This window comes from Elgaria multicarinata, chromosome 22 (genome assembly GCF_023053635.1).
Source record: "Elgaria multicarinata webbii isolate HBS135686 ecotype San Diego chromosome 22, rElgMul1.1.pri, whole genome shotgun sequence".
Taxonomy (NCBI): Eukaryota; Metazoa; Chordata; class Lepidosauria; order Squamata; family Anguidae; genus Elgaria; species Elgaria multicarinata.
In genome coordinates, this window is record NC_086192.1 from 2475767 (window position 1) to 2502884 (window position 27118).

The 27118-nt window shown below is 52.8% G+C and overlaps 1 protein-coding gene across 5 annotated transcripts in view; it reads left to right on the forward strand.

The window, feature by feature from the left end:
• Window positions 1-26195, forward strand: part of ABR (ABR activator of RhoGEF and GTPase) — a 90406-nt gene extending 64211 nt beyond the window's left edge. For 4 of the 5 annotated variants that reach the window (XM_063146450.1, XM_063146449.1, XM_063146447.1 and 1 more), the window contains 9 exons: window positions 152-249; window positions 1941-2072; window positions 19529-19588; window positions 19749-19858; window positions 20917-21056; window positions 21927-22061; window positions 23205-23325; window positions 24856-25000; window positions 25706-26195. In XM_063146450.1, coding sequence (XP_063002520.1) covers window positions 152-249; window positions 1941-2072; window positions 19529-19588; window positions 19749-19858; window positions 20917-21056; window positions 21927-22061; window positions 23205-23325; window positions 24856-25000; window positions 25706-25795 — 1031 coding nt within the window. In that variant the 3' untranslated portion in view covers window positions 25796-26195. Of the gene's footprint in view, window positions 1-151; window positions 250-1940; window positions 2073-7529; window positions 7830-19528; window positions 19589-19748; window positions 19859-20916; window positions 21057-21926; window positions 22062-23204; window positions 23326-24855; window positions 25001-25705 lie in introns of those variants that run through there. The other variant, XM_063146451.1, reaches the window with a different exon arrangement.
• Window positions 26196-27118: the final 923 nt, after the last annotated feature.

Here is a 27118-nt window from a genome sequence, read left to right on the forward strand (position 1 = left end):
GGAGGTGTGTGGACAGTTGAGGACGCGCAGAAGTCCAGTTGCAAGCATGACGCTCCTGACTGAAGTGGCGTTCCGGTCCCAGCGTGAGATGCAGGGAGCGGCCTTGACCCCCCCTCCCCTTCCTCACGCTTCCCTCCGCCCCTGTTCTCAGACCTCTACTGCACCCTGGAAGTCGACTCCTTTGGCTACTTCGTCAGCAAAGCCAAGACCCGCGTCTTCCGAGACACGACGGAGCCCCAGTGGAACGAGGTAAGCCAGACCTCCGGGGGGGGGGGGGGTTGTCGGGGTGGGGTGGGGAGATGGCGGCCAGGACCACAACCCTGGCATTTTCTGCCCGCTCCTGGAACATGAGGAGCATCTGAGCCTACACAGAGTGCCTTTCCCCCTACGCCTCTGAATAAATACAGCTGCGTTGCGATTCTGCCTTATTCCCGGCCAACGTCCTCACAGCTTGTTGCTCCTCTGTCAATCCCGATCCAGCTATTATGGCATTAATGATGACACACACACACACACCCCACTGCCCCTTTGGCTGGAAATAGGGTTGTGTTATTTTTTATTTTTTGTTTGAGGCAGGTAGTAAGCCATGTGAGAGACGCCTCACGTACGTGTGGGTTTCTTTCAGCTTGCACTTGCTTCGAAGTTGGGTTTGGCAGGGAGTGCAGCAATCTGCAATGCCCGTTCAGTCTTCATGAGAAAACCTTTGGCGCCTTTTTAGCCTTCATGTGAAAACCTGCAACGCCTGTGTAGCCTTAGTGGGAAAACCTGCAGCACCTGTTCAGTCCCCAGAGGAGAAAGTGAAATCCATGTGCATGGGCTATGGAGAGCAAATGTTTTCCAAACTTCCTTTGACTCTCTGAAAAACAAACAAACTATTTTCCATCCTTCCGGACTGCTGAATTCCCTTAGCGCCGTCAGTGTTGGCTTCGTTCCATCTGGATTACTCTTGGATTCCATGTTTATTTTGTTTATTCAAGGAGTTAAATCCCCCCTCCAGAACGGAGATGCTCTGAGAGGCTGACAAAAATCTCTTTCAAAACGGCATAAAACCACAGGCCGAGGTGAAGAATTCAAATGCTTATATTGATAAAAAAAGGACCTGTGAAAAGCTGTAACGGGCGAGCAAGAGGAGTGGCAGAGGGACACAGAGATTTCCTGACGAGAAGCATTTCCAAACGATATATTGAACGCCCCTGCAAAGTAGAGGCAGCGTAGTGTAGAAGTTAGAGCGTCGTACTGGGAATCTGGAGATCTGGGTTCAAGTCCCCGCTCAGCCCTGGAAGCTCAGGGGGCAACTTTGGGCCAGTCACTGCCTCTCAGCCCTGGCCTGCCTTGCAGGGTTGTTGTTGTGAGGGTAAAATGGAGAGGAGGAGGAAGGTTGCGTGGGCCACTGTGAGTTCCTGAAGGGGGGGGGGAGAAAATCAGGGGGAAAAGCAGAATCCCCTTTTTCCTACCCAAAAATCCTGGGGAGGGGGGTAATGCAAGGATTTTTATTTTTATTTCAGTACTGCCACCAGACTTTTTTTGGGGTTTTCTCCCCCAAGTCTTCGTGTCTTTTAGTAGCTGGATAACTTAACTTCATGTGACAGGGAGTTCCACACACTGGGCAACGCTATGGTAGGCTCCCCCAAGCTGGAGGTGTCAGACTACAACTCCCATAAACCCCAGCCAGCTCGGCTGGCTGGGGTTTATGGGAGTTGTAGTCTGACACCTCTGGATGGTTGGAGGCAACACGGTACATTGGAAAAAGGCCCTCTTTGGGGGGGGGTGTCAAATAGAGTCCCTAAAGTGGTACAGTCCTACCCGGCCTTGTCTCTTGAACCATTCTATTCTATTCTCACCTCTTCCCACCCAGCAGCCCCCGTATTGAAACACCCCCCTCCCGGCGATCCTGGGTCTTTACTCACTCACCCTCCCCTGGCCTCGTTGTCTCTCCGCAGGAATTTGAGATTGAGCTAGAGGGCTCCCAGTCGCTGCGCATCCTGTGCTACGAGAAATGCTACGACAAGAGCAAGCTGAACAAAGACAACAACGAGATCGTGGACCGGATCGTTGGCAAAGGGCAGGTCCAGGTACGGCGTCGGGGGAGTCGGAGCCGGGCAGAACCGGGCAGGGGAGCCTTTCTGGGGCTATACCGCTTTGGCCGGAGGTTGTGTTTTTGGGAACGCTTCCCCCACATTGCAGCTTCTTGTAGGTAGAAATCTTGTATGTAGAAAGCTAGCATTGCATCGCCTTGTATTTAGAAAGCTAGCACTGTTTGCGGAAAGCTTGTATGTAGGAAACTAGCACTGTATCTCCTTGTATTGAGAAAGCTAGCACTGCAAGTTGTAGCGTAGGTAGAAAGCTAGCATTACGACTACTTGTACCTGTAAAGCTTGCATGTAGAAAGCTAGCACTGCATCTCCTTGAATCTAGAAAGTTAGCACTGCAACTCCTTGTATTGAGAAAGCTAGCGCTGTAGGTTGTTGTGTAGATAGAAAACTAGCATTGCGACTACTTGTACCTGAAAAGCTTGTATGTAGAAAGCTAGCACTGCATCTCCTTGTATTTAGAAAGCTAGCACTGCAACTCCTTGTATCGAGAAAGCTAGCACTGCAGGTTGTTGTGTAGGTAGAAAGCTGGCATTGTGACTACTTGTACCTGAAAAGCTTGTATGTAGAAAGCTAGCACTGCATCTCCTTGTATTTAGAAAGCTAGCACTGCAACTCCTTGTATCGAGAAAGCCAGTACTGCAATTTCTTGTGTATGTAGAAAGCTAGCACTGGAAAACCCTTGCTCACCTCGCCTTCCCCACGGAACTCCACCCGTGGCAGGTAGTTTGAAGCGGCAGAGCCGGAGAAGGTCTGAACGGGTGAGGCCCCCGGTCTCTCAGTTGGAGTTTGCCACACCTGGGCCGTGTGTATGATGGTGGCACCATGAATTATTCAGGAGAAGGGGCGCGAGAGGGCGGCGCGAACGCCATCCCCAGGGAGCGCGTCACCCGCTCCGTAGCGTGAGGCCTGCGTTTCGTTTTGTCTTCTCGGCAGACGCCTTTTCCCCCTTTGCGACACTGAGGACTACTGCCTTGTTTCTCTTCTAAAAGTGAACTCCCCCCCCCCCCCCAGAAAGCTGCCCACCTCAGGACAAGAGCGCTGATGGGGAGATCCCTTCCCTCACTCTTGCTACGATCAAGGACACTTGTCTGGGACACCGTGTTCACGCGATTCGGTCCCAAGCTTCCGCTCGGCGTCTCGCCCGTTCAGCCTGTGTGCTCCCGGGGGCCCCGTGGCTGGCGGTGCCGTGTCCTTTGGGCCCCTCCGGCAGGTTCCCCGTGGGTGGCGTTTTTTTACCCTTCCAACCGGCTGCAGCTCTGTCGGGGCTTTTATCTTTCCTTCATTTTTTGTCCCTGGCCCATCTGGACTTCCGCAGGCTCTGCGGGTGGATATCCAGTTCCCGATCAGAGGCGCGCGTCGTCTTCAGCACGCAGGTCTTGGCGTCCGCACGGAACAGACCTGCCGCCGAAATCTGGCTCGGGGGCGACTTCGAATCGCCCGAGGAAGGGTTTACACTTGGAAAACCAGGGTGTGCTTAGGCTGCTCCCTTCCTCTTCCTGTCGGCCACGCAGAGTTCACCCCTAGTCCGACGCACCAGGCGGGCTCACTCTTCGGTGCAGAGAAATAGGCTCTTGACGCCTTTCAGCCCACACCGCCTCCGGTTTTAGAGAGCCGAGCGGGGGGCGCAGAAGGGCTCTTCACCCGAGGGCCGAATTCCACCTCGGGGACGAAGGGGAAAGGATCCAGGGCCCAAATACCAGCCTATTGTACCTCCGAGCTCTTTCTGCCGGGCCCTGAGCCTTAAGAGATGCATTTTCAACCTTTTAAAAAAGAGAGAAAACTGCCCGAAAGCTCAGAACTCCCCCGCGGTTAGGAGGGAGGCCCTGGGATTTTGACTTCAGCTTCTAGGCCCCGGGAGTAACTACGATGTAACTCACATCTCTGTCTCCTTAGGCTCCTTTTTGGGTTTTTTTTTTTTTTTTAGTGAGCATCTCCGGTCCCTTTCTTCAGCCGACTTCATCCCACTGTTGCTCCAGCAACAGTTGCTAAGACGACGGTTGGGTTTCTGCTCTGATTGGGCAGGGAGGATCCAGTACCTTCGTGTGCATGCTGGCGTACCCGATGCAGAGCGCCAACAGGTTATTTGAGACACCCGCTGCTGCTTTCACGTTCAGGGGAAGGAGGCCATCTTGTTGTCCCGGGGCTCTTGGGTGGGTGGGAATGGTCTCCCTAATCCCCTGCCCCGTTGGCTTTCTCCCCCTAAGCAATTTGTACCTCAATCACATCACCACTGGACTTTTTTCCGTGTGAACAAAGATCCGGTTCAGTTCATTTTATTTATCACATTGATATCCCACCGTTTTTCCTCTTGCAAGGGAACCCAGTGTGGCTTACCTGGGTCTCTTCTTTGCTTTCACCCTCGCAACAGCCCTGCAAGGTAGGCTCAGCTGAGAGGCCGGGACTGGCCTGAAGTGGGACTCGAACCCGCATCTCCCAAGTCCCAGTACAACACTCCAAACCCCAACACTGCACTGGTTAAAAGGATCTATGCAGAGGTGTGTGTGTGTGTGAGAGAGAGAGACAGAGAGAGAGAGAGAGAGAGAGAGAGAGAGAGAGAGAGAGAGAGATTTTCAGCCATCAGGCCACAGGGAAATGAAATGTAGAAAGCGCAGAAAATGCTCGCGGCAGGGGGGATAAGCCAAGGGCCACAAACAGAGGTGGCAGGGGGGCTCCGGCCGGTGGCATTTGGAGGTGCAGGAGGAGGCCATAGAAACATGTCGCCTCTGCCCATGTGCCTGGAAAAGCAAGGGCCACCGGGGCTGGGGTTAGGTCCCGCCCGTTTAACCTCGGGGGCGGCAGGGAAGCCCTGCGGAGACCACAGCTCTTCAGCTGGACTGGCAGCTGCCTCCTAAATGCCACTACCCAGGCGTGTGGGACTACAATTCCCATAATCCCCCAACCAGCATGCCCAGAGGCAGCCTCCGGTGTTCCTGTTCAAATCAGCCCTCCCCTCTGAATCATGTGGACTAGAACCTTAATGAAGGGCCGGGATGCACCCTTCGCATGCGGAAGGGCCAGGTCCAATCCCCGGGATTTCCAGCTCGAAACAGGACCGTGGGGTGGGGTGGGGTGGAGGAGACCCGTTGCTTCCTCCAGCCCTGAGCACCGTCCTCATCAATCCAAACATGCCCCGGAGGTGGCAGAGCCGTTGAACTGAGGTTGCCGTGGGCAAACTCCTGAGCGCTTCTTGGCCTTGCCGGTCCATCCTGAGCTGTGCCATCATCGTCGTCTCGTCCCCATCCCGTGAACCAAACCGCCCTCTGCCCGCCGCCCCCCCAGGTACCTCTGAGCCCCTCCGGCCTGGCTTGGAGACAAGGGTCCTTTTGTCAGGCGGAGAGCGAGAGCGAGCGAGACACTTCTGGCTCCAATTAGGTGAGAGGCGTGTGTGTGTGTGTAGAGGACCCCGAGGTCAGCGGCAGGGTCTCAGCAAGGGTGGGTGAAGCCAGTGTGTCTGTCTCGCCAGGCCGCACGCGAGGTAGAAACTGGAGTATAGAACTGACTTTTAATAGTGTGGTCACTCAGAAGCTTTTTTTTAAAAGCCTAAAACAGCAAACTGGAAAGATGTGCTCTGCAACCCCATGCTTACTTCTGAGGTCTTGCTTCTGTTTACTCAGAAGTAAGTCTCTCTCTGTTCAATGGGGTTTACTCAAAGGGAAGCATGCATCGGAATTTAGTGTGAGTTGGATGTAAATGCAGTTGAAATCAGTGGGATTTACTCTTGAGTAAGGGAACCAGCAGATCTGAGGCTTATGAACTTGACGATGCACAGCTTCGCATGATCAAAGGAATGGAAGATAGATCCTTCACACTTGTGAACTACCAGGAAAATGGGTTTAAGGGGGAGGGGAATAAAAAAATCATAAAAGATCAAGGGATGAACCAATATGATTCAACTTGGCATGCTGAAAGCCCTCCAGAAGAGCTATCACTGTGCTAAGTTTGATCTCTTTAGCTTTAAAACCTACGCAGATGTAAGCATTTTTAAAAATTTCCATTGAAAAAATTCCTTAGAGTCAAGGGATGACCCAGTCTGCTTCAAACTTGGGGTGGCTAAAGCCCTCCATAAGAGCTATCACTGTGCCAATTTTAATCACTTTATCTTTAAAAATGAGGGAGCTGCAGGCAAGGAACATGTATGCTATGTTTTAATGTATTTATTTATTTATTTTTATTTTATTACATTTATATACCGCCCCACAGCTGAAGCTCTCTGGGCGGTTTACAACAATTAAAAATAGTAAACATTAAAAGTATACAAAATTAAAAAAACATAAAAACAGTATAAAAACAACAGTATCCATTTAAAAACAACAGTTCTGGGGTCCATTAAAAACAAACTTAACGTTGTTAAATGCTGTTAAAATGCCTGGGAGAAGAGAAAAGTCTTGACCTGGCGCCGAAAAGATAACAATTTTTTAATGTGTTTTATATTCACTGTTGTTCCCCGCCTCAATCCAAGTGGAGAGGCGGGTAAGAAATATATTATTATTATTATTATTATTATTATTATTATTATTATTAATCATCCACATTCCTTTTAAGGTGAAAATGTACTCCTGGTCATGCCTACTCAGGAGTAAGAACATAGAGTTAAATGGGACCTCCCTCCCTCCCTCCCTCTTCATGGTTGAGTGGAGAACCGCACCGCTCTCCTCCTTGGTTAGTGAGGCCACCCTTAGACACACACGCCCCCCCCCCCCAACGCAGCCACAGCAATACATGGAAGAGAGGAGTGCCCTTATTTCGCAGGGAGGGAAAATAGCCCAGACTTTTCCCATTCCAAAAAGAAGCCAAACATGGAGGGGAAGAGGCGAAATGAGTGCAGGAGGTGGACGACATCGGGTGAGGCATGGCGAGTGTGCAATAAATCGCTGGTGTGATGGAGCGCTCTCTCTCTCGCTCTCTCTCTCTCTCTCTCTCTCTCAGGGCTGTGTCAGAATTTGCACACATTTTATGCCCACGGCAGCTCTTGAAACTTTGGGGTACCATCTCAGGGTGCTTCCAGATGGAGGATTTTACAGCGCCGTCCCCCTGACATCCCTGGACTTTTACAGGGAGAGGGGGTGGGATTTGTTCTTGACTCCAAACTGCCCTGTCTTTTCTTCCCGCAAGCTTTTCCGCCGCTCTCCTCTCTGTGGGGAAAGGCCGGCTCAGGAAACGTTGGCAGAGCTTCGTCGCGCTCACACGCCGTGTCTGATCCGGCGCAGGCAGCGCTGCGTCTTCCCTCCCTGCCCTGTGCCGGTGTGGCAATCCCCCTCTGAGCAGGTCTGTGCCAGACCGGCTGGATTTCGGGAGGAGGGGCAACGCGGCGCTGGAGGAGTTAACCCAGTTGGGAAAGAGAGAGGGAGGGGGGACGGAGCGGGGCGGGACGCAGCGCTGCAGCCCTCGAGGATGCTGAGCGCACAGAAGGAGGAGCGCCTTCTTCCTGCGAGGCTTGGGCAGCGCGTGCACCGCCGCGGGGAACGTCTGAACGCAGCTCCCTCGGAGATGCTCCCCGCTGCATCCCGCTAGCCAAAGGGGGGACCGACCGACCGACCCCTTCTCTGCTGCCTTTCGGGGTCCCCCCGACGGAGGGGAGGGGGGGTCGAGATGACCGAAGTCCTGGTGCAGCCCGACTGTGAGCGGCTGGAGCACTGCTCTTTGGACAGCTTGGAGGAAGCCCCTGAAGGCAAGCGGGCCCCCAACACCGGTGCCAGGCTGTGGGGGAGAGTGCGCAGCAAGCTGCTTCGGCAAAAGGTTGGTGTTTTGGGGGGGTGGGGGGGGCGGTGCCTTCCCTGCACCTCTGTGCTTCCTTGTCACTGTGCGGAGGGCGGAACGCCGGCTACCCGTGCACCTCGCAGCGCCGTGAGCGCGCAGCTACTGTGGCTGCATCTTCTTCTTGGGTTGGCGTGCCCCGCTCCGTGTTTGGAGACGGCGGCGTTGCGCAGCGGGCCGGGAGAGCGTGGCTTTCCCAGGGTGAAACCAAACCCCCAAAGTTCCTTCCTTTTTGTTTACATCTCTCCTCGCCGCCCTGCGGCGCTGCTGCATTTCCCCTCTCCCTCCCTCCCTTCACGGAATGTTTTGGAGGGGTCCGGCTGCTCTGGACAGCCCCCCTCGTAACCCTCCCGCTGTTTCCCCACCCGCTTCACCCCCTGCCTGTGCCCCACTCTGGGCGTCTGGCCCTACAGCAGTTGTAACACACACACCCTGCTGCACAAAACAGCCACAACGCTTCTGTCCTAAGCTCCTCTCGGAATTTGGTTGCGGTCAAAGCAGCGCAGGGGGCATGCAGCTGTTGTGCTTAGTGAGATCTAGCTGCTTGCAGAGTTTGCGGACGAAGAGCCGTTGCGGCATGGGGTGTGTGTGAAGGAGTGCGGAAATACGGTGCCTGGAGAGTTTCAGCACCTGCTAGGAACCAGCAGTAAAGGGGAATCCAGCTCCGGTGGATTCTGAAAGCCAGCCCGCGTTGTTTCTTGGGCCAGGGGACCGTTTGGATGTTCTCTGGGTGCAACAAAGTTGGGCACACCAAAGTTGGGCACTTATCTAAAAAGAGGCCTCTTTTCTCTTGCTTTGTTTCACAGTCCTGCCTGCGTCAGGGCTGACCACAGGCGCTCTGCACATGTTCAGGGGCTGAGAGCCCTCCAATCCCTTCCCAGTTGGCTCGGCTGCCGCTGTGTCGAGTTCAGATTCCCAGCACCTTAGCAGAGAGGAGACCCTGGAGCCGAAAATGTGCGAAGCTTCTGTTTGGTGGCGGTGGTGGTGGTCAGCCTTAGTAAAAGCCGAGGGGGGGGTGTGTCTCTTCTCTGCACCAAACTTTTTCTTCCTTCCAGCTCCGTTTGCTTATTTAATTTGGAGCGCAGCCGCTCGCCTCGCAGGGGTGGGCGTGTTGCAGCCGCTTGTCGTAGCCATGGCACAGATGGAGTCCGTCTCTTCCCTTCCGTGCGTTTTCTCTCTCTCTCTCTCTCTCTCTCTCTCTCTCTCTCTCTCTCGTTCTCTCTTTCTCCTCAGCCTGCTGACATGCAGGGAACATGAGACGGCTTTTTGTGCAAACGTCACCAGAGCTGGCTGGCATGCCAGTTATGTTTTGTCCTTTTGAAGGTGACAACGGGCCGAAAACGCTGCCTCAGGGCTTCCCAAGGACTGACTGCACTGGGCCGGGGACACCCCCAAATCCGCCCCTTAGTTCCCGACCTTGCTGTGATCCTTTAGCCGGCGTTCCTTGACGCCGCGTGTGGGCCTAGGCGAGCGGGCGTTCTGGCGATCTCAAGCCCGTGAACAGGCGAGCTCAACTTTTTGTCGACCAATTGGGTGCCCTAAATGGTGGCCGGTGCCTGCTCGACAGGGTGGCTGAGCACCACCGTGGCCTGCCACAGCTCCCAGGTTCGAGTCCCATCATTCCCGGTGAATGGTCAGGGAGAAGAGACCTCTGCTGCCTGTCGAAACAGGCGATTCTGAGCCAGATGGGCCATTGACTTAAGCGCAATGCAGCTTCCGATGTACCTAATGTGAGAGGGCCTTCTCTGCAGCGGCCCCACGCCTCTGTAATCAGGTGCCACTGGAGGTCCGTCATGCCCCATCATTGCAGGCTTTTAAGATTGCAGGGGAAGCACATTCTGTTGCAGCTTTCCTTGTTGTTTCGGTTGCTGTTTTTCTTGTATTCCTGCTCTTTTCGTTGTGCTCTTAGCGCTCTTAATAGCGTCCCGGTTTTGTGTGTTTTATTCCCGCACGCTGCCTGGGGGTAGGGGTGGGCTTCTGTGTGAAGCCAAAGCTTGCACGTGGCCTGCTGTGGCGATTGAGCTTTATTTGACCTGGTTCGCATGTCATGACAACCCAGAGTATGGGTTGTTGTGAAATCGTGGATTGTTGTGATGTGTGATTGCTCCACTATGGTTTAATGATGGGTGGTTAGCCATGAACAACCCAGAGTTCACAATACAATAACTAACCATAGGTTTGCATCCTGGGTTGCTTGTGGTTAACAGCCTGTAGTTAAACCATAGTGCAGGGTTTGCACAAAATCGCCAACCACAATTCAATGGCAACCTATACTCAACCCATACTCCAGGTTGTCATTACGTGCGAACCAGGTCAGCTGGTTGAGCATGGGTTGTCGCTGACCCATGGGTTGCTGTTTGATGCAAACCCTGCACTATGGATCAATTCTGGGCTGTTAACCACAAACAACCCAGGAAGAGAACGACCGGAAGGCGTGTCTGCTACAGGTTCTCTTGAGAGTCAGAATGAGCTGCCCTCAAAGTGAGCGGAGCTTTCAGGCTGGTGAGTGTGCACCGGGGTCAAGCCTCCCCACTCGGGGAGGAAATAAAATAAAGCAAAACTGAACCTTGGCTCTCGTGGAGTTTGGAAAACTCTGCTGCATCTCCCTTCCTTTTCACTCCTTCCGTTCTTCAGAGGGGCACCGCCCTCCACACCCCCATACCCATTGGGGGGGGGAACAGGGCAAGAGATTTCCTCCCCCCACCTCCACCCGGGGGAGCAGCAATCAAATCGATGGCTTAACAACCTCTATCCTGCTGTTGCTGTGTTGTCTGCCGAGAGAGAACCAGATTGTCCCACTCTCTCCCTGGGTTGGCTCTTGGGCTTTCTGGTCCAGCGAGGGCCGGGCTGCTGTTGCCATGTTAACCGACTGGCAGAGCAGCAAGGGGGATGGAAATCCCCCTGGGGGGGGGCGGCTCAGAGACACACACACCCCCATCCACAGCTGGCTGGGGTGAAGGGCTGCTTGCTTGGAGGGCGTCCACGGGGGATTAATCCGGGCCATCGTGTGCCGTGGAACTGCAGGGCTGCGCAGGGCTGCCCGCTGGGGTGCGCGGTCACCAAGGGCGATCCAGCTGGGCCAAGGTGTCTGTGCCTCGTTGGTACAAGCGCCCCACGAGGTTTTTTGGGGGGGGGGGGCCGCAGCGGTGGCTCAGCATCCTGTGAACGGGCACGCTCGCGGCCTTGAAAGGATATTCCCCGTGTGACCTCACATGTCCGGGAAAGAGCTCGGAAACCTCTCCGGCTGACCACCCCACCCCCGTTCCTTTCTGGAAGCACAGTTGCAGCTTCCCTGGAGCAACAGGTGGCCGCGCTTGCTTGGTCTGGCAGTGTTGGCCCCCGGCCCTCCCGGAGACGCCAAGGAGGCCGCAGCTGCGAGAGCAGCTCCCCTCTCCCTTCTGCCTTGGGCTCCTCTCCGGGGGGGGGGGGATGCAGGCGGCGGCGAGAGCGGGAGGGCGCTTGGGTCCGGCGGCTCTCCTGCTGGCAGCGGCCCTCTCCTGCTTTCGATCGAGGAGGTGGGCTTGACGTATAAACGGCAAATCCTCCCCGGGCCCATATTTAAGATCCCACTCATCCGAACGCTACCTTTGGGATGTTTCCGGAAAGCTCCCAAGCCAGCCGAGATGGGGGTGGGGCCCATTTATTGACCGAGGACTTCGTTTTCCGCTCTTCCTCCGAGGGCAGCACCTGGCGTTCTTCATCGTGGTCTCTGTGCATCACACATATGGGCTCTGCGCAGGGAAACATTGGGGAGTCTTTAAAACACCCCCCTACCATTCCCCCCCTCCCCGCCCCAAATCAGTCCTCTCCTTTCAAAGTCCTTTCTCCACCCCTTTTCCACACCACGGCCAACTTACGGGATTTGCTGCCGGACTCTGTGGCCCTGCCCCTGACTAAAATGGCTTTAAAAGAAGGTTGGGCCGCTGGGAATACCTTTTCAGATGTTACGTGGAACTTCCATGAACAGAGGCAGTCTAGCTCCGAGGCGGTAGACACAGTTGCTGTGCCGGAACCGCCACCTTTGCTCGGGTTCCCCAAGCTTTTGTCCTTACCGCTTCGGGGTCCATGGGCTGAGCTAGCGCTCTTTCACCCCGGCGTCGCGTGGCCGCTCCCAACCGGTGAGGAAGATGAGGTGCTGAGTTCCGGCAAAGCGACCGTTTAAAACCGCCCGTCTTCCCCAGGTGGCTTCTGCAGGGATGTTTTTGTTGCTCTTCTTCTGGTCCTGAATGGCTGCTTCTTTCGGCATCTTTTGCTGGATCTGAGTTCACGGTTGGAGAAGGAGGTCACCCCACCCCCACCCCCTGCCCCAGTGAACTGAAGGTTATTTGGAAGAGGACCAGCTGCACTCAAACCGCCCCCCGCCCCCAGGTCACCTCTGGGACTCAACTGGTTCTGCAGGTTTTTCTGCATTGCTTCAAAAAAACCTAGAGAACCTGTTTGAACACAGGCAGCAAAACGGGAGGAAAGAAGCGTTGTGCTTGTGGTGGGGGGACAAATAGGGAAGCGAAAATCTCCCTCCCCCCCCCCCACTTTCAGTGTCTTGGCCCCTGCTGCAGGCTCAGCATGTGTGGATTTGGGGAAAAAATCTTTCCCTACCCCCTTTCTCAGAGCTTCAGTTCCTTTTTTCCTCTTCTCTCCTCATCCCGTTTCCTGGCTGTCGTGTCTTTTTACCCTATTTCTTCGATTCTAAGACGCACTTTTCCCCCCATATAATCATCTCTAAAAATGGGGTGCATCTTAGAATCGCGGGTGTGTCTTAGGGTTTTTTTCCCTGTTGGTGGTACTGAAATTAGTGTGCATCTTACAATCGATGGCGTCTTACAAGGTAAGTGACTCTGGGAGTCTTTTATTTTTCAGTTGAGAAGCGGCATAAGAATACTTTAAATAAATAAATAATATACATACATTTTAAAACACCGGAAGGACTGCCTTCTCGGGCACAAACCTGCCCAGGTTTTACTGGAGCACCCCCCACCCCCACCCCCGTGAGTCCCTCTGCTTCCTGAGGGTGGAGCGGGCGAGGCACCAGGGCCTTCTTGGCTGTGACTCCCCAGGGAGTCTGACCCGGCGCCAACGGTCTTGCCTTTTTTTCAGTAGCGGCTGCAGACTTCTCTTTAATTGCCCCGTATTTTTTCTTGCTCTGACTTTAGCCTGATGCTTTTATCTGGCTTTGATAGAACCGGGTTTTGCTTTTTCCTTTCACATTGCTGATCTTTACTGAATGTATTTTCGTTTTCATTTTAAACTGACGCTTTATGTTAATATTACCGTAAACTGCTTAGAGAGATTTGATTTGATTTATTACATTTATGGACCGCTCCATAGCCGAAGCTCTCTGGGCGGTTTACAAAAGAGAGCAAGAGAGAGACCTGAAAACAGTATTTCAACAGCTTTAAATAAAGGAGGCCCTGCCTTGCAGGGCTGTCGTGCGGAGCAATCGTGCGAGATTTAGTGAATTGCTTCTTTTGTCCAGCGTTTGAAGAGGAGGTTGAACCATAATAAATGAGGCCAGGTATGATTTATAAGCCGGTTCTGTGCGAAAAGGACGCCTTGCTGGTTGTGTATGAGAAATTAGTTTTTGATCAGGATTTTACCCAGGTCGCACCTTCTGGGCCGAACCCGGACGAAATCCGTGGTTGAAGCATGTGTGCTTCCGATCGTGCAATATGATTTCGATGACACCCCCGCCAAAAATATACGTGCTTGACAGCACGCACACGTTGCAAAACGGGTCTGTTTCAAAACACCGATCACGTAAAAAAAAAAAAAAGTGTACATTTCAAAAAAACAATATGCGCCCGTTTCAAAAATGTGCGCCGCTGATGTGTGCATTTGGAGAAATATCTACGGAAACACCCGCGGATTTTCACGCAGAAGGGGTGGTGGTGAAACAACTCGCGTTCCGGTATGAGCTTTGTGATGGGATTTGGAGAACTTTGCTCACGGTTTGCTGATTCCGAGAGATCTCTCCACCTCGCTCGGCGGCCCCATTGCGGCCCCCTTTGGGCGCGTTTCCCCCTCTCTGTGAGCCAGCCACAAGCCGGGGAGGAAAGCAGTTCCTGACGGACAGGTTTACGGCGCTAACCTGGCTTTAATAAAGCCTTTTTATTCGGGGCTGTGCCCCAAAGCCTTTCCATCTGGTGCTGTGAGGACTTCAAAGCCTGCAGGGCTCGGGGAGGAAACGCAGCCACGGAGTTTGCGGTTGTTTCAAATCAAGTCCAGCGCGACCAGATCGGGTTACAAGAGGGGGGAGGTCGGACCTCTCGTTGCTTCCCTTCTAACAGCCGAGCGGGGCGGGAATCCAACCCAGCCTTGAAAATGATACAGATGTTAGCGGCCCGCTTGCCTGCATGGGCTGCCGTGAAGGCGTTTGTGGCACATCTGCAGCCGGAAGCTTTGGAGAAGCGTAACAGCGCTTCCAGTTTGCAACGCTTTCTTCCTTCTTCCGTGCCTGGTCGCTTGGAGGCAAAAATCCCTCGCCAGAGGTGACTGGCTGTTGGCGGGCCTGTTTTAAGTGGTTTAAAGGCAGCGTGGTGTAGTGTTTAGAGTAGTAGACTTAGGACTGGGTGGACCCAGGTTCAAATCCTCGCCCAGACAGGAAATTCCCTGGATGACGTTGGTTCAATCTACGAGCTGCCACCCTAACCTACCTTGCAGGGTTGTTGAGTCAGACTCAGTGAGGGGACCATTTGCATCATGCTGAGCTCCTTGGAAGGGTGGGCTAAAAATGTGAATAAATACACACGCTATGTGCTAGGTAAGTCGGCAAAATCTTTGTCGAAGGCCAGGTTTCGTTGGTGAACTTTCAAATGAACTGCAATCTTGTCAGGGGATCATAAGGAATGACTGGGGAGGCGGAGGGAATAACCATGTCGTTTTTTTAGCCTGCTAAATTGTAATCCCAACCCCCATCCACCCCGGCCTCCAAAAGGCACCTATCTGAACTGAATAATCAGTCAGTCAGTTCAAAGGCAAAAGATACGTCAACTTGGACATTTCTTTAATCGCTCGACGGCCCTGGCATTTTCCTGTTTTGTTTTACCTAAAGCTGGAGACAAGCTATAATTTTTTAGGCCGGGGGGAGGGGAGGGAGTTGAAAGTGGGTGGGTGGGGGGCTGCACCTCTCTCTCTTGTCGCGCTTCGGAGCGGCTGCCGTGCAGATTTCTTCCTCTGCCACTCCAGAAGGCAGGAATAGAACCAGTGGGCGGAAAGGGCAAGGAAACGGATTTTGGCAAAACATTAGAAGCTTCCTTTAATGGTAAGAGCCGTTTCACAGTAGAACGAAATGCCTAGCGGGAGTTCTCCTTTGCTGGGAGTCTTTCAGCAGAGGCTTGGGTGGCCATCTGCACCAGGGATGCTGTTGTGGCAAGATCCCCGCACCGAGCTGAGGGGTGGACTGGATGACCTCCCAAGACCCTTCCGATCAAAGTAGTTGTGCAGGTTTTCTTGAAATGAAGCAACCTGTGACACCTGTTTAGTCCTAGAGTTGACATTGGGATGTGTGTGTTTGTGCACACGGTGAGCAGCAATTCTTCCTTCAAACGGCCCCCAACTCTCCTGGGGGGGAGGGAACCGATTATCTATCTCCAGGCTCAAATGCAGGGATACCTTTCTTCTTCGTCTTCGTCTCTGTGTGCCATCTGCTACTTTCTTGTCTTCCTCCCCTCTCTGAGACGGGACTCGGATGTGGGAGGAACGTGCCTGGGTGGCGCCTGCTGCCGGCCAGGCTGCTGTGGGGATTGGGGTGCATGTGTGCGTGCGCACGCCTGCTTCTCTCAGCGCTTTGCCACCGCTCATCCCCTCTGAAGTTTCTGCTCAGATCGCTTCTCCCGAGAGAGACCAGGCACCCTGGGGGGAAGACACGGACGCCCTAGAGGAGCCGGCAAAGCATGGGGGTCTCAGTCGGGGAAGCTCACATGGCAGCTGCACGCTGAGCACGCGTGGCACCACCGGCTCCTGAAGACGACCCGGGAAGGGGCAGTTCAGGTTTGAGAATCAGAAAGCCTCGCCTGTCGTCTCTGTGATAGATCAAACATCTCGCTTTTCTGCCCAAGGACACCCAAAACAATGACCTGGTTTGCATGTAACAACAACCCAGAATCCAGGCCATTGTTGAATCATGGCTTGTTGAATCGTGGTTTGTCATTACAAGTGTTCCCGGCACTATGGCTTAAATGTGGGTTAAAGTAGGGGTTGTCGTTGAATCATGCGTTGTTTTTACCTGGGAATGCTGCACTGTGGTTTAAAAATGGGTTGTTAATCACGAACAACCCGACAACAAACCACGGGGTTTCTCCCTCGGTTGTTTGTGGTTAACAACCCAGAATTAAACCATAGTGCAGGGTCTGCAGGTAACGACAAGCCATGATTGAACGATACTTGACTCATTCTCTGAGGTTTTGTTATGTACAAACCAGGTGACTGTACGATTAAAAAAAAATCAGAACGTGTTCAAACTTCTGGATCTGTTCTGTTCTAGACTGTTATTGTTTTTAAAAGGCATCCAACATTGGCAGTGAGTGGGAGAAAACAGCCAGCATAGCCCCAGGCGGGGGGTGGGGGGGAATCTTGAAATTTAAGTGCTTGGGTGAAATAGAAAATGCAACTTATTTATTCTCTATTGTATTTATACTTTAATGCATTTTTACCCTGCTCTGTGGCCAAAAAGGCTCCTGGATTGGCTTACATTTAATCAGTAAAAAAAGACAGTCCCTGCCTCACAGGCTTACAATTTAAAAAGACATGACATGCAAGGAAAACACAGGTAGGGAGGGTAGAGGGGAAAAGCAGCAGGGTTGGTGGAATGGCCCTGCTTCCCGCTCTCATCTCCCTCAGTACAGCCTGCTGGGACGGACTCTGCTTTGTGTCTGGGTGGGCATTCCAGTGGTGGGCGGAGCTGAAGGCAAGAGGGGGCGGAGCCAGAGGCAAAGGGGCTGCGTCAAAATACGATTAAAAAAAAATACGATTAAAAAAAAATCAGAACGTGTTCAAACTTCTGGATCTGTTCTGTTCTAGACTGTTATTGTTTTTAAAAGGCATCCAACATTGGCAGTGAGTGGGAGAAAACAGCCAGCATAGCCCCAGGTGGGTGGGTGGGGGGGAAATCTTGAAATTTAAGTGCTTGGGTGAAATAGAAAATGCAACTTATTTATTCTCTATTGTATTTATACTTTAATGCATTTTTACCCTGCTCTGTGGCCAAAAAGGCTCCTGGATTGGCTTACATTTAATCAGTAAAAAAAGACAGTCCCTGCCTCACAGGCTTACAATTTAAAAAGACATGACATGCAAGGAAAACACGGGTAGGGAGGGTAGAGGGGAAAAGCAGCAAGGTTGGTGGAATGGCCCTGCTTCCCGCTCTCATCTCCCTCAGTACAGCCTGCTGGGACGGACTCTGCGTTGTGTCTGGGTGGGCATTCCAGTGGTGGGCGGAGCTGAAGGCAAGAGGGGGCGGAGCCAGAGGCAAAGGGGCTGCGTCAAAATACAAAAAAAAACCACAACACACACCATCCAATTTTAGCTTAAAGCTCTCACTAAAAGCCTTAGTTAGGAGAGGCATTTCCACAATTAAGAAATGGGGGGGGTGGGGGGGTGGGGGGACACAAAAAACCTGGGAACCCTCTGAACGATCGGTGGATCGTGTCCCCAGGCATGCAGGATTCAGCCCGCGGACCTCCCTCTCCCCGAACCCCTGTGGCATTTGCTCCCAGCTCTGCGTGATGCACCTTTCGGTGGCCACCTAAGAACATACTGTGTGAACGTGGCGAGCCAGCTGCTCCTGCAGAACCAGTCAGGTTGTCGAGATCCATCTCCCGCCCTCTGGTCGGACCGATTAGCCGTGTCCCACAGAGCTTGATCTGCCCTCTGTTCCCTGGGAAAGTCCCCGGGGGCCTCTCCTGGAAAGCGCTCAAAGCGGAGCCGATTCGGGTCCGAGACGGACCCCGCTCCCAGAGCGCGTGACGTGGAGGCCTTCCGGACAGCCGCCCCAGCCGGCTTTCCCAGGAGACGGCAAATAATCCTTGGGGCCGTGTGGAAGACGTGCCCTGTTTTATTTTAGGAATCCGTCTCCAGAAATAGCCCTGATTCATGGGAGGGTGTCTTGGCATATTATGAAACAGATCTGTCTCTCTTTTCTGGACGGGCCTTCGGGCTTGGCTTAGCTTCCCGTGGAGCAAGTGTTGCACCTGCCTGTGAATCCAACCGAGGGCCCACAGTTGCAGCTGAAGGGGTGCTGAGCTGCCCTGGATGGTGGCTGTGGCTTGGCCCCGAAGGGCCCCCCCCCCCGTCTGAACCCCTCGACTGCACGATGCCAGCAGCCAGAAAGCCCTCCGTTCGCAGCACCGGGGCCCAACCTCGGGCTACGTTTCAGTTTGGATGTCACCTAGGATCGTTCCAATGGTTTTACTGTGTTCTCTGTTGCCAGCCTAGACTCAGGGGCCGGGGGGAAGCCAATCAGCGGACCATGAAAGCCTGTAAAAAACAGAATTCTTCTGCCAGGACACATTTTTTGCACATGTCCCCATTTTGCATCACTTAGAATTATTTTTCTTCCCCTATTTGGTCTACTTTCTTTTGCAGTCACAAAGAAATTCAGCCCTCAACCACGATTCAGCCACCCCTCTGGCTTCTGGGACCTTTGCAGGTGTTGCTTCCATGTGCATCTATTTTAGTCCTCAGGACTAGAATCCTACTTTTAAAAAATCTTACTTTAAAAAAAAGAAGAAGAAATAGCTGTGGTTCTCAGCTGAACTCCAAGCTCAGTAGCACATTCTGCCCCCTTTCTTGGGTTCCCGTAGAATTGTGGCACACCGGACACTCTTCGTAAACCTTTGCAGCACGCAGTGTTTGTTTTTGGGGGGGTGGGGGTGGAATTGAAGTCTTGAAATACGTGCAGGTTTGACCTGTCTGGTTGCGTCGGTCCTCTTGCATCGCACACGCACGCAAACACGCTTTGCACCTTTTTGAACCTGTGGGCACACTTGGGAATTTGAGAAACTGCTGTGGGGCGCCACCACAAAATGCCTGATCAATGGATCGCCTGTACCTGTCGCATCTGTGGTTCTGTGTCTTATTCAGCAAAAACATTTGTGTCTGTGGGACACTGCAACGTCTCTTAAATAAAAACTTGTCTAATTCAGCTAATTGCTGGTGGTGCAGTACAGCCAATGCTTCTTTTAAATATACATTTTGGCCATTTCCAGTAGATGCTTCTTTTGGGGAGGAGGTTATTACGCCACTAAATTTTGTGCTGGAACAGCCTTTAATATTCACTAATGTACACGCTGTTTTAAACTGTTTGCCTGCTTCATGGAAATTAACAAACGGTCAGCGGAAATGGATCCGCAGCATCCTTTTGACAGCGAAAAGACTGATCTTGCAACATTGGAAGGATAGGCGCTCACCTCTTCTAATGCAATGGATTGAGGATCTCTCAGCGCTTTCGACATTTGAGCGGGTGGCATTTAGACGCCACCTTCAAAAGGATACTCATTTGGACATCTGGTCCACTGAAGCCTGTGTGGAATTGCTAGAAAGCTGCATTCATTTCATATCTATTTATTGCTGTGGATAATGCAGGATTTCGTTTTTTTATTAAAAACGTTTTACAAGTACCGCTGCTTTACGCTGTCTTATCCAGGGTGGGTCTTTTGGGTCTCATCCTTTCCGGTTCTCTTTTGCAGCTGGATCCCCAGACGGTACAGACCAAGAACTGGCACATGGATGTGATCGAGATGAATGGGGTAAGGAGGAGTGCGTTGCACGCCATCTCCCCGTCCCATGGCGCTGGCCCCCTAGATTCGTTCCTACCTCCTGGCATGCGCTAACTGTCCCCTTCCGGAGCAGCCTCCCAGTCACAGTGTATAATCCCGGCTCTCTCCTTTTCTGCCATCTCCTTTGCAGATCAAAGTGGAGTTTTCGATGAAGTTCACCAGCCGGGACATGAGCCTGAAAAGGACCCCGTCGAAAAAGCAAACGGGAGTCTTTGGTGTCAAAATCAGCGTTGTCACCAAGTACGTTGGGACTGGGTCTGTGGGAGGCCAGCAATGAATATGTGCTGTGGGGGCTGTTCCACTTTGGGAGGACTCACCATGTCGGGGAAACGATTCTTGCAGTGTTGTTTTCTTTATTAGGGGTGATTATACCCTGCTTTTCTCACTCCAGACTGAACCGCTCAAGGGGGCTAACAAATGCATGTGATGTGTGTGTTTTTTTAAAAAAAAGCCATCACAAATGGACACTGGGAAGTGAAAGGGGAGCGGCGGATACAATTTTGAACCAAACCCACAAAAACTGATGATTAATTGGCAAAGGCTAAATAATTTGGCAGAATTATCCGATGTGCAGGTCCAAAACTCTGCCCAAACAAAGGAAGTTTTCAGGCGGTGGTAAAACGCCACCAGGGAAGAAGGGGCTACACGGATCTCCTGAGGCAGGCAGTGCCAAAGGACTCAAATTCAGCTGTGCCTCCAGTGGAGGCAGGAAACATCAAAGGGTCTTGGCGGACAGGCCAGAGTGCTACAGGGGAGGAGAGGGTCCGTTTAAGGTTTGAATGGTGGTAAACCGGCACTTTGAATCGTGCCCAGGAACAGACGGGCAACAGGATTCTCCTGGGTGGCAAGGAAGGTCCTCAGTTCTGTCGGCCCATTTGGGCTCCTAAGCCTCAACCCCCAATGGAGGGCAGGGATTAACCGGGGTTAAGGTCTGGGCCCTAGACCCTGGTTTCGATGCCAAAAGAGGCACGTTTCATTTAACTAGACCCGAGGGTGCCTCTGATCATATACAGAAGGCCTTCCTTATCCCCACCTAAGCATAGCTGAGCCAGCCTGTTGAGAAAGAAAGAGCTGGCGTCTGGTTAGGCTGAGCTGCAACAGCACTTTCTCTCCTTTGTACGGTTTCCACATCAGCGGCTCGGGGCCACTCTTTGAAGGGTAGATCCGACAGGCCTTGCGCTGCGAATGCAAGGAAGAGGCGGGTGGTTTCTGCAAAGCTCTGCCTTCCTTGGGGACCAAGAGTGGTAATTTTGCTCTCTCCCGGTCCGTCTCTCTCTCCCTCTCAATCCTCCCGCTAGGCGCGAGCGATCCAAAGTGCCGTACATCGTGCGCCAGTGCATCGAGGAAGTCGAGAAGCGAGGCATCGATGAAGTGGGCATCTACCGGATCTCGGGGGTGGCCACCGACATCCAGGCCCTGAAAGCTGCCTTTGACTCCAGTGAGTTTTTCGTTCTTGGAAAAGCGTGAGAGCGAGAGAGAGCTCTTGCGTCTTCATCCCTTGCTCATCTCGGAGGGACATGGCTTCACACTTACAAGGAAGGCTTTGTGGGCTCAAAGGCCACCCCAGTACCCTGTCTCCGACAGTGGATGACCAGATGCTTCTGAGATAGCCCCTCTCCTCCTTGTGTTTGCATCTGGTGCTCGGGGGGAGGCCTGCCTCTGAACACGAAGGCGGCATTGGTTATTTCCTGCAATTATTTCTATCCTGGCTCTCAGGATAAAATTCTACCAAGTAAAACACTGCCCATTTATTTAAAAAAACAACACACCCCACGATAATACTATATTAAAAATAAGGGCTCATAAGGATCTGTCCCACAGGGCAGTTGATGGTAGAAAGCTGACAGCTTCATAGCAAATGAAGACTCCTTTAACTTGTCTGGTCCTATTATTATTATTATTATTATTATTATTATTAGCCAGGTCAGCTAGCAGCAATCACCTCATCTTACAGTTTTGAAGCCAGACTGCTGAATGCAAACAAATACGGACCTTGCCAGACCTTGCTCTGATCAAATAGGGCCGTTCTTTGAAGTTGGGGGGGGGGGGGGCGGTCAGAGTTGAATGGCAGCTTTGCCCCAGCTTTGCATAGGGGAAGTCCTGGAGTCGCTCTCCAGTTAAAAGGATCTGGTAGCAAGTCATGGAAAAAGAGAACCGTCTCTGCTGGTGACCTGCCGCCTGGGCCGGAAGAGACGTTACTGGGCAGAGATGGCATTAGCTTGCCTTGGTTCCCAGCCATCGTATTCTTACATCCTATTATTATTAGTATTATTAATTTTAAAACGGCTTGATCTCAACTCTCCCGTAGACAGCAAAGACATCCTGATGATGCTCAGCGACATGGACATCAATGCCATTGCGGGCACCCTGAAGCTGTATTTCCGCGAGCTCCCTGAGCCCCTGCTCACAGACAGGCTCTATCCAGCCTTTATGGAGGGGATCGGTAAGAAACTTTTGAGTATGCGCGTGGTGGCGGAGAGCAGACCAGAGCCACAAGACGGTTCCGTGAAACGGCCCGATGGAATCTACCACCCAACAGGATTCACGGAGGCCTCCGCAAGAGTGAGAGCTCTGTGCCCTGCCAGTATTGCGCGTTTTAAACCCGTCTTTTAATTTTTAAAATCGTTTTACATTGTATTTTTTTCTGCTGGGTTTGTTCTATCAGCTGAACTACTGTTACGGGGCAGCAATGTAAATGCAGTACAGGTGCGCTCTGATCCATGCCTACTCAGAAATTTGCCGCTTCCCAATTTCTGGGTAGGTGTGCATCGCGGTGCACCTGTATTCATATCGCTGCCACATAACAACAGTTCTGTGGGCAGCCGAGGGGACAACCCCAGCGGAAAATGCGTCCCCAAATAGAAGATGTTCTCAGATGGTAAAAAAAACTTTCGGAAAAGAAATTTCCTTCTTCCTTATCTTTCTCCGACTGCGTAGAAGAGAATCCTTCCAAAACTTCTTCTGTCTTAAAATGCTTCAACCCTGTCACCGTCTTAAAATCTGGAGAAGAATTGGAAGGATTCTTTTGGAGACAGGCAAGTGGTTCCTGAAGGAGGTCATTTCTTTTCCGAAATGTGTTGGGCAGAATACAAGTCTTTTCAGGCACCTGAGAACGTTTTGGGACACAGAAGTAAGTCCTTGCAGCTCCCAGCCGGCATGGGGGATGCTGGGAGTTGTAGGACTTATTTCTATGTAGACGTGCTTTGGATTGCCCCGCAAGTAAGTAAATAGAAAGTCCCGGTACAGGCGAGCCAGCTAACAAATCACCTGCCCTCATCTTTGTAGCTCCAAATGTCAGTCGACTTGCACATTTCTAGCCCATTTTTCCACCTCCGAGAGCAGGGGGTTGTCCGGTTTTATTAGAGGGACCCTAGCTCAGTGTTAAAAGCACCTGCTTTGGATGGCATAGGAAAACGGTCCAGGTTCAGCCCACAGCATCTCCGGTTACAATGGACCCCTGCAACAGCCCATTGAGGTAGGCTAAGCGGAGGGCGTGTGATTGGCGCAAGTCAGCCCAGAATCCTCCAAGTGTGGGCTTTGCAGCCTTGTCTACGGTTTGCCAACTCTCTCCACCTCTCCCCTCCAGCTCTTTCGTCTCCAGCCCTCTCTGACCCGTCGGCTAAGGAGAATTGCATGATGCACCTTCTACGTTCCCTCCCCGACCCCAACCTCATCACATTCCTCTTTCTGCTGGAACACTTGAAAAGGTAAGCCTCTCTCCCCCCCCTTGAGAACAGGGGATGCCCTTCCTCGGACAGGACCGGAACGTGGGGACGCGTTAATGAGTATTCCGTTGGTTTTGTTTTATACGTTTTTACCCTGAGTCAGAAAAAAAACAAGCGAACACAGATAGCCGTTCAGGTCCATGAGAAACTATTCAAAATTAGGACCCAGCAAAAGGCCACAAAAATGTGCAAGCTTTCGAGTTCTCCAGCACTCTTAATCAGAAACGGAGACCAGGAAGGTCCCCAGGGCTGCAAGCGAATCGACGAGCTAATGCAAAATGAACAAATGTTGAACTGCCTGGCAGAGCAAAAGTCAGACTTGAGTCCAAACAAAACCAGGGGCGGCAGGATGAAAACCACTGTCTAAATGCGTATCTGAAGCGAGTTCTCAGCCCGGTGTGGGGGCTCTCCAATTCCTGGACGAGGTCTGCCTCTGGTTCTGAGAACAGGTTCTCTACGGCTCGCCAGGGAGCCCTGCTCCCCCCTCAGGGAAACTTTGGGTCACGCAGCAAAGCAAACGGCCTCCATCTGTCCTCCTCCCTTGTGGAGCGGACCAATTGCGTAGCAAGTGCAAGGACTGTTAATTAATCCCATAAGGAAGCGATTACAAACTCCACAGCGGCGTCCCCTGCCTCTCTAGATGCCAAAAGGAGAGAGGGATTAAAGGGGGGGGATGTTGGTTGCTTGGCGGCAGCAGCCCCCACCCCACCCCCTGGCTATTTTCTGAGCTCAAGCCCTCTCCTATCCTCCTCGCTCGGGTCGTGGTCTTCTGCTGAGGACACGGAATCGCTGTAGGAGCTGCGGCTTGGCGGGGTGCCGGGCTGGCCCAAGAACACACCGTGGGGAATTTTGGAATCGGGGCCTGGAATCTTACGTTATTGGCATGTCCCCTCCCCTCTCCCCCAGTTTGTTAAGAACCAAGCTGGGAGGCAGAGAGGTGGGGAGAGGCGGAAAGAAAGGAACAAATCAAGCCGGAGAAAAAGAAGGGGGGTTGGGTGGAGTTTCGTCGATGTGGCCTGAAGGAAAATCTATTTGGCTCCTTGCTCTGCCTCTGCGAAGAGGGCACATCCCGTTCCCACATCTGTTCCTCTGGACAGGGCTCAAGCCATGCACAGCTTGTGCTCTTGGGGGCGGGGAGGGGGAAGCGGCTGCAGCACAGCTGTCTCCTAACATGGCAATATTTGGGTGCCGGTTTCCACAGCGATGGCTGGCCCCGGCCCAAGCGTGGCCAGCAGCAGTTTCCGGGAGAAGGTGTGCTGGGGGGCGGGGAGTTTTGGAGGGTTTCCAGAGCCAGGACTTTGGGCAGGAGGGGGGCAAGACGGGGATTGCGGGAGAAAGGGACGGTGCCACGTCAAGGCGGGGATTTGGAGCTGGGAGGAGGTTTGCGCCGTGATTGCTTTCTGCAGAAGGGAGACAAATGGAGCTGGGGAGAGGCGAGGAATCCCGTCCTTTCCTCTGACTTCGAAGATACGTGCCAAAGCTGTTTGAAACGGTCCCACTCTTCTTTTGCAGAGTCGCCGAGAAGGAGCCCGTCAATAAAATGTCTCTGCACAACCTGGCCACCGTGTTTGGCCCAACGCTGTTGAGGCCGTCTGAGGAGAGCAAAGGACACCTGAGTTTGGCCTCAGACATCTGGTCCCACGACGTCATGGCCCAGGTACGGGGCAGGGAGGAGAAAGCAAAGAGGACACTTGAGGGCGGGAATGGTGCCCAGGTCAAGAAAGCGCCCTCTGCTGGGTAAAGGTTCAAGCATCACCTTGCAGCCGCAAAACAAGAGCGCATTTAGAACTCGGACCCTCCCAGCACAAAGACAGACATTAACGTTTAAAGAGTAGTCACAAGTCCACACACACACCTATTCGATCGCTTTAAGCTGTAGGGAACATTTTAAACTGCTTTAGGGTTTGCATAAGGGTTACAGCTTAGTGTTGAAGCACCTCTTTTGCATAGAAACCGTCTCAGGTTCAGGTGCCGGTATTTCCAGGGCATGGAAAGATTTCCCTCTGAAACCCTCGAGAGAACTCAGTGGACCAGTGTGGTCTGACTCCGTACTAGGCAGCTTCTGATGTACCTGTGTTTTGGTGACACTCTGGCACTGGTCAATCAGGTACACTTGAATGCAATAAACCAGGTCTGTTGCTCTCTCTCTCTCTGTGTGTCTTCACCCAAATTCCCCCTGGGATCTCTAATCACAGAGGCTGGTTTACATACAGAGAGAAAGAGTTGCACGCCTCAGCTGGCCTTTGGGCTACAGCTTTGTCCCTGCCCCTTCCCAGGTCGACACGCCTGACTTCCACAAAGACTCTCGGTAAAAGAAACGTCCCGCTCTCATGCCGATCTCTTTCCTTTGTGGCTTTTGCAGGTCCAAGTGCTCCTCTACTACTTGCAACACGCGCCCATCTCTTTTGCCGAGCTCAAACGCAACGCACTCTACTTCTCCACGGATGTGTAACCTCCCCTGGCCCTGCGGCCGAGCAGCGGCCTGCGTTTTCGAAGCGGAGAGATGCAGCATGGATGCCGGGCGGCTCTGGACGCCAGTCCTGCTGAGGACATTGCACCGTCCTGGGACGTACCGTGCCTGTGCCACTTGGACAGTTTTGTACACTCCCCACCCATGCGACCCCCGGCCTTCCCTGCGACCACTGCACTCTTCCTCCTGCACCGTTGCCACGTCTCTCAAACTTCCCGTCTTCAGGAGTCGCTTTTAACGTACGTTTGTCGGACAGCAGAAAGGGAGCGAGCGACGGATGAGGACTGGACGTGCTGCCTCCACGGCCCATCTGCTTCTTTTCAAAAGGTCGTCATCTTCTGGGTTCAACAGAGCTTTACTACAGCCAAGGCCCTCCTCCTCCTCCTCCTCCTCCTCCTCCTCCTCCTCCTCCTCCTCCAGCCTGCCTTCTCCCAGCCTGCAACGCTTGTCCTCTTCCTTGTGGCTTGCATGTACAGTGCTTGCTTGGATTTTCCTGCTTCAAAAGCCTAAAAGAAGCCAAGGGCTCCGTTCCCCCTCGCCTACGCGCTCTGATTTGCCCTGCCTGGCTGTGCAGATGGCGGATCCGGTGGCTGAAACCTTGCGTTCTGTTTCCGGTGCCAGCCAGACAGCCAGCCTGTCTGAAAGAGCTCAGGACAGTGGGCTGAAGGTGGCATCGTCTGGCTGTTTCGTTTTTTTAAAGTCCAGATTCCTTCCCCCCCCCCCCTTTCTTTCTTGCTCATCTGCTGGAGAGCTTTGTCTTGCAATCCCTGCCTGTTGGCTTTGCAGCTGTGCGTACTGGGGAGGTGAAGCCAGGCTTCGCCTCTTAGTTTCGTACTGTAAAGAAATTTTAAAGGTACCCCGACGGCGGCAGAGTGTCAGAGTAGTGACTTTGTTTGCTAGTCTTTAGCCGTGGCTGGATGCAGAATGTGTGTGAGTTTGTGTGTGAGAGAACAATGACCTTATCTCCAGCTCTGTTGTTCCCTCTGGTTTATTTATGGTTAACTTCTCTTGGGACTCATTCAGTCTTATTTCTTACAAAGGAGAGCAGGTCTTACAGTGGCAATGGACCATCCCCCCCCCCCCAAAAAAGAATATTTAGCTGGGAGAGCAGGAGTTCTGGAGCTCCCCCCCACCCACGCCCTGCCAAAGAGGCAGCTGATGCATTTCCTAGCCCCGTCGTGGGTTCTTTCTGCTAGAGTCCAGCTGGAGGGAGTGGGGGGGGGGGTCCCTTCCACAGGGTGTGTGCGTGGAAAAAGGCAGCTTTGCCACATCTCAACCAGCATTGCTTACAGGGTTCAACTAGGA